The 7,114-nt window shown below is 41.6% G+C and overlaps 1 protein-coding gene across 2 annotated transcripts in view; it reads right to left on the bottom strand.

Annotated features, from left to right (window-relative positions):
- Nucleotides 1-708: 708 nt before the first annotated feature.
- The window catches only part of LOC120100925 (uncharacterized), a 44,077-nt gene continuing 37,671 nt past the window's right edge, over nucleotides 709-7,114 (bottom strand). Inside the window, exon 3 of one of the 2 annotated variants that reach the window (XR_015676801.1) lies at nucleotides 709-1,049. Coding sequence is in view for 1 of the 2 variants with exons in the window: in XM_087642413.1 (XP_087498539.1) it covers nucleotides 1,028-1,049 (22 nt within the window). In the remaining variant the exon portion in view is untranslated. The remainder of the gene's footprint in view (nucleotides 1,050-7,114) is intronic. The other variant, XM_087642413.1, reaches the window with a different exon arrangement.

The raw sequence follows: 7,114 nt of genomic DNA, 5'->3' as shown, positions 1-7,114 counted from the left end.
GAGTAGCTTTGATGTGCAGTGCTCATTTTCTGTGTTATAGGTGCCTTTAAGTAGGTATGTGTGCACAATACTGAACTTTAAATGCTTAATAAATTCTTAGATCTTGGGGACAGGACAGATGGCACTGGGAAAATAAGGAATCAAAGTAGAACTCAGCTGTGAGTCAAGGGCAATTTCTCTTTTTTTTTCTTATTCTCTACCTCCCTCCTCCCCTCAGCCTCCTCCTCTCTTTCGCCTACTCTTCTTCCTTTTCGTTCTTTTTATTTATCTAATTTATTATTATTGTTGTTGTCATTGTTATTATTTCCACTACTATTATCATTAGTTTTTTTTTTTTTTTGAGCCAGTACTGGCTGTCCTGAAACTCACTTTGTAGACCAAGCTGGCCTGGAACTCACTGAGATCCACCTGCTTCTGTCCCCCAAATTCTGGGACTAACAGTGTGTGCCACCACTGTGTGGTCTCATTCTTTTTAAGAAATGTGTAACCATAGGACTATAGGGATGGCTCAGTAAGTAAGAGTACTACGGGCTGCTCTTCTGGAGGACCCAGGTTTGATTCCCAGCACCAACAACTGAACAGCAGTTCCCAGGTTTCTGACACCCTCTTCTAGCCTCCGTGTGTACTTTATATATGTAGTACACGGACAAGCAGGCAAAATACTCAAACACGTAAAACAAAAATACAAAAAAAGTGTGCATCTAGTAGTTAGTACTTTAGAAATTTTATTAAGGGAAGGATTATAACCCAGAAGAAGCCACTGTATTTTTTTGTAACTTCAAAATTATTAGTCAGTTCTCGGGGTGAAGTACTTTGAGAATGATTAGGCAATGAGTCCTTTGGACAGGGTCTTGAGCTGGGGTTGGAGCTCAGTTGTTTCAGGACTTGCCTTGCACACTCCAGGTTTGACCCCCAGCATCAAGACTACTAGGCACGTTGGTGCACACCTGGGATCCCAGCACTCACGACTTAGAGGTAGGAGGAGCAGAAGTTCGAGGTCATTGTCCACTGTGTAGGAAGCTTCAGGTCAGCATAGAATGAGACTTTGCCTTTAACAAAAAAGGAAGAGGAAGTTATCCTGGAAACCTGACGTCAGTGGAGCTATGAACAGTAACAAATACTTTGTACTAGGCACTGTCCTCAGTATTTGGCATATTTGTTTATTCATGTAATCCTCACGCCGATCAATTATAACAGATGTAGAAACGGAGAGACGAACTTATTCCCAGCGAAGCACATTTCAAATCCAGACAATGGGCACCAAGCCCACATCCTGAACACTTGACTACACTGTTCAAGATTGAGAGACTAGAGTCACCTCTGCATGTCTCTGCTGCTCTTGGGGCATTGCTCTGTCTTAGGGAATAAAACTCTCTCAGGAGTGTATTTCTAGGCATAGCTAGAGACTTTTGCTTTTTTTTTTTTTTTTTTTGTGGGGCCAACTCTGTGGTTTTGGATGTAGTCGAAAGAAGTTGGCCAAGAGTGTGCAGAAGTTAGAGTTGTGTGAGGGAAGGCTTGCTGGCTGCTGTCTCCTCCTTCCATGATGGTGTGCACATGTGAGTGCAGATGCCGTGGTGTCAGTGGAGTCAAGGATCTTCTTACTTGTGATCTGCCTGAGGGAAGCATTGGGAATTAACTCAGATGCTCTGCGGAACAGCAAGGGCTCAACCTCAGGGCCCTCTCTCTAGCCCCCATTTCTCTGAGCATTGCTGACGTGTTAACAACAATGTATTGAGTCCTACTATGAGATGGATGCTTGGTGTGTGTGTGTGTGTGTGTGTGTGTGTGTGTGTGTATGTGTGTGTGTGTGTATTTGGTATATGTGCATATGTGTGTGGCATGTGCACCTGTGCTCATGTATCACTGGTATCACGTGTCCCACTCTATTTCATAGCATCTCACTCTTTTGACGCACGGTCTCTCACAGAGCCTGTAGCTTGGCTAGTAGCCAGGGAGCCCCAGAGCACCTCCCATGTAGCTGGGAACCCTGTAAGCATGCTTGGCTTTTTGGTTGGTGCTGAGATTCAAACCTGGGTCATTTTCTTGGTGCAGCAACACGGATCCATTTTTTTCAGCCACTTTCCCTCCCCTGACTATTGTGGAAAGTTGTGAAGGTTTAATAGAGGGAGTGTCACTGGTTGTTCTGCCTTGATTTAATTTAATACTTTGGAAAATAACATTACAGGGCACGAGTGACCTCACATTCCCCCTTTAAGAAGGAGCAAGATGCTTCGTAGATTCAACTCTGTATAAAGAAAAGAAGGCCAGGCACCGTCGCATACAAGGCAGTCTTGGGAGGCTGAGGTAGGAGGCATACAGCTATAAAGTGAGCTCCTGGGCTAGTCTGTGCTACAGAATGAGACCGTATCTCAACAAAACAAAAACAAACAAAAGCCCATCACACAGGGCAGATGGAAAAGGAGGAATCCATTTTAGTTTCTATCAGGGACAGAGTCAGGGGTGATTGTTACATTTGGGTATCCTTGGGGGTTTCCTTACCATTGAAATCCTTTACACATTAGCTTTGGTTCCTTTCAGCTCTGTCATGTTAATAGCAAAACCTCAGAGTTTATTTTATAGCCCCTTTTGTTTGTTTTGATTTGCTTTTTGTTTTTGAGGGCAGCAGATGGAATAGCTGGAGAGACAAAAGCCCACTTTCAACCTTGGGCCTGGTGACAGCACTCCTGTGGAATGTGTGCTGACTGGCCTGGCTCTGGGATGATAAGATTAAATGTTCAGAGAACACAAAGGAGCCAGGCTGAGCTGTATAAAAGGCCCCGTGGAGCATCTAGGTAATGGACTATGTTCTTCAGTCATAACTGATGCTCTAGTGGAAAAGAGTCATCTAGTGATATTTTTGGTTTGACTTTATAACGTAGATATGCCACATTTATTTTTAATACCGTAGGTTTTTTTTTTTTAATTAACTTGAGTATTTCTTATATACATTTCGAGTGTCATTCCCTTTCCCGGTTTCCGGGCAAACATCCCCCTCCCCCCTCCCCTTCCTTATGGGTGTTCCCCTCCCAAACCTCCCCCCATTGCCGCCCTCCCCCCATAGACTAGTTCACTGGGGGTTCAGTCTTAGCAGGACCCAGGGCTTCCCCTTCCACTGGTGCTCTTACTAGGATATTCATTGCTACCTATGGGGTCAGAGTCCAGGGTCAGTCCATGTATAGTCTTTACGTAGTGGCTTAGTCCCTGGAAGCTCTGGTTGCTTGGCATTGTTGTACTTTTGGGGTCTCGAGCCCCTTCAAGCTCTTCCAGTTCTTTCTCTGATTCCTTCAATAGGGGACCTATTCTCAGTTCAGTGGTTTGCTGCTGGCATTCGCCTCTGTATTTGCTGTATTCTGGCTGTGTCTCTCAGGAGCGATCTACATCCGGCTCCTGTCGGTCTGCACTTCTTTGCTTCATCCATCTTGTCTAATTGGGTGGCTGTATATGTACGGGCCACATGTGGGGCAGGCTCTGAATGGGTGTTCCTTCAGTCTCTGTTTTAATCTTTGCCTCTCCCTTCCCTGCCAAGGGTATTCTTTTTCCTCATTTAAAGAGGGAGTGAAGCATTCACATTTTGATCATCCGTCTTGAGTTTCGTTTGTTCTAGGGATCTAGGGTAATTCAAGCATTTGGGCTAATAGCCACTTATCAATGAGTGCATACCGTGTATGTCTTTCTGTGATTGGGTTAGCTCACTCAGGATGATATTTTCCAGTTCCAACCATTTGCCTACGAATTTCATAAACTCGTTTTTGATAGCTGAGTAATATTCCATTGTGTAGATGTACTACATTTTCTGTATCCATTCCTCTGTTGAAGGGCATCTGGGTTCTTTCCATTTTCTGGCTATTATAAATAAGGCTGCGATGAACATAGTGGAGCACGTGTCTCTTTTATATGTTGAGGCATCTTTTGGGTATATGCCCAAGAGAGGTATAGCTGGATCCTCAGGCAGTTCAATGTCCAATTTTCTGAGGAACCTCCAGACTGATTTCCAGAATGGTTTTACCAGTCTGCAATCCCACCAACAATGGAGGAGTGTTCCTCTTTCTCCACATCCTCGCCAGCATCTGCTGTCACCTGAGTTTTTGATCTTAGCCAATCGCACTGGTGTGAGGTGAAATCTCAGGGTTGTTTTGATTTGCATTTCCCTTATGACTAAAGATGTTGAACATTTCTTTAGGTGTTTCTCAGCCATTCGGCATTCCTCAGCTGTGAATTCTTTGTTTAGCTCTGAACCCCATTTTTTAATAGGGTTATTTGTTTCCCTGCGGTCTAACTTCTTGAGTTCTTTGTATATTTTGGATATAAGGCCTCTATCTGTTGTAGGATTGGTAAAGATCTTTTCCCAATCTGTTGGTTGCCGTTTTGTCCTAACCACAGTGTCCTTTGCCGTAAGGACATTTTTACCATTTTTACCTTTTCTGTAAAGAAGCTTTGCAGTTTTATGAGATCCCATTTGTCGATTCTTGATCTTAGAGCATATGCCATTGGTGTTTTGTTCAGGAAATTTTTTCCAGTGCCCATGTGTTCCAGATGCTTCCCTAGTTTTTCTTCTATTAGTTTGAGTGTGTCTGGTTTGATGTGGAGGTCCTTGATCCACTTGGACTTAAGCTTTGTACAGGGTGATAAGCATGGATCGATCTGCATTCTTCTACATGTTGCCCTCCAGTTGAACCAGCACCATTTGCTGAAAATGCTATCTTTTTTCCATTGGATGGTTTTGGCTCCTTTGTCAAAAATCAAGTGACCATAGGTGTGTGGGTTCATTTCTGGGTCTTCAATTCTATTCCATTGGTCTATCTGTCTGTCTCTGTACCAATACCATGCAGTTTTTATCACTATTGCTCTGTAATACTGCTTGAGTTCAGGGATAGTGATTCCCCCTGAAGTCCTTTTATTGTTGAGGATAGCTTTAGCTATCCTGGGTTTTTTGTTATTCCAGATGAATTTGAAAATTGTTCTGTCTACCTCTTTGAAGAATTGGATTGGTATTTTGATGGGGATTGCATTGAATCTGTAGATTGCTTTTGGTAAAATGGCCATTTTTACTATATTAATCCTGCCAATCCATGAGCATGGGAGATCTTTTCATCTTCTGAGGTCTTCTTCAATTTCTTTCCTCAGTGTCTTGAAGTTCTTATTGTACAGATCTTTTACTTGCTTGGTTAAAGTCACACCGAGGTACTTTATATTATTTGGGTCTATTATGAAGGGTGTCATTTCCCTAATTTCTTTCTCGGCTTGTTTCTCTTTTGTATAGAGGAAGGCAACTGATTTATTTGAGTTAATTTTATACCCAGCCACTTTGCTGAAGTTGTTTATCAGCTTTAGTAGTTCTCTGGTGGAACTTTTGGGATCACTTAAATATACTATCATATCATCTGCAAATAGTGATATTTTGACCTCTTCTTTTCCGATCTATATCCCCTTGATCTCCTTTTGTTGTCTGATTGCTCTGGCTAGAACTTCAAGAACTATATTGAATAAGTAGGGAGAGAGTGGGCAGCCTTGTCTAGTCCCTGATTTTAGTGGGATTGCTTCAAGTTTCTCTCCATTTAGTTTAATGTTAGCAACTGGTTTGCTGTATATGGCTTTTACTATGTTTAGGTATGGGCCTTGAATTCCTATTCTTTCCAGGACTTTTATCATGAAGGGGTGTTGAATTTTGTCAAATGCTTTGTCAGCATCTAATGAAATGATCATGTGGTTCTGTTCTTTCAGTTTGTTTATATAATGGATCACGTTGATGGTTTTCCGTATATTAAACCATCCCTGCATGCCTGGGATGAAGCCTACTTGATCATGGTGGATGATTGTTTTGATGTGCTCTTGAATTCGGTTTGCCAGAATTTTATTGAGTATTTTTGCGTCGATATTCATAAGGGAAATTGGTCTGAAGTTCTCTTTCTTTGTTGTGTCTTTGTGTGGTTTAGGTATAAGAGTAATTGTGGCTTCGTAGAAGGTATTCGGTAGTGATCCATCTGTTTCAATTTTGTGGAATAGTTTGGATAATATTGGTATGAGGTCTTCTATGAAGGTCTGATAGAATTCTGCACTAAACCCGTCTGGACCTGGGCTCTTTTTGGTTGGGTGACCTTTAATGACTGCTTCTATTTCCTTAGGAGTTATGGGGTTGTTTAACTGGTTTATCTGTTCCTGATTTAACTTCAGTACCTGGTATCTGTCTAGGAAATTGTCCATTTCCTGAAGATTTTCAAGTTTTGTTGAATATAGGTTTTTATAGTAAGATCTGATGATTTTTTGAATTTCCTCTGAATCTGTAGTTATGTCTCCCTTTTCATTTCTGATTTTGTTAATTTGGACGCACTCTCTGTGTCCTCTCGTTAGTCTGGCTAAGGGTTTATCTATCTTGTTGATTTTCTCAAAGAACCAACTTTTGGTTCTGTTGATTCTTTCTATGGTCCTTTTTGTTTCTACTTGGTTGATTTCAGCTCTGAGTTTGATTATTTCCTGCCTTCTACTCCTCCTGGGTGTATTTGCTTCTTTTTGTTCTAGAGCTTTTAGGTGTGCTGTCAAGCTGCTGACATATGCTCTTTCCTGTTTCTTTCTGCAGGCACTCAGCGCTATGAGTTTTCCTCTTAGCACAGCTTTCATTGTGTCCCATAAGTTTGGGTATGTTGTACCTTCATTTTCATTAAATTCTAAAAAGTTTTTTAATTTCTTTCTTTATTTCTTCCTTGACCAGGTTATCATTGAGTAGAGCATTGTTCAATTTCCACGTATATGTGGGCATTCTTCCCTTATTGTTATTGAAGACCAGTTTTAGGCCGTGGTGGTCCGATAGCACGCATGGGATTATTTCTATCTTTCTGTACCTGTTGAGGCCCGTTTTTTGACCAATTATATGGTCAATTTTGGAGAAAGTACCATGAGGAGCTGAGAAGAAGGTATATCCTTTTGCTTTAGGATAGAATGTTCTATAAATATCCGTTAAGTCCATTTGGCTCATGACTTCTCTTAGTCTGTCGACATCACTGTTTAATTTCTGTTTCCATGATCTGTCCATTGATGAGAGTGGGGTGTTGAAATCTCCCACTATTATTGTGTGAGGTGCAATGTGTGTTTTGAGCTTTAGTAAGGTTTCTTTTACGTA

This window comes from Rattus norvegicus, chromosome 2, assembly GCF_021556685.1.
Source record: "Rattus norvegicus strain SHRSP/BbbUtx chromosome 2, alternate assembly SHRSP_T2T, whole genome shotgun sequence".
Classification (NCBI taxonomy): Eukaryota; Metazoa; Chordata; class Mammalia; order Rodentia; family Muridae; genus Rattus; species Rattus norvegicus.
This window is presented reverse-complemented; position numbering and strand designations above follow the sequence as displayed.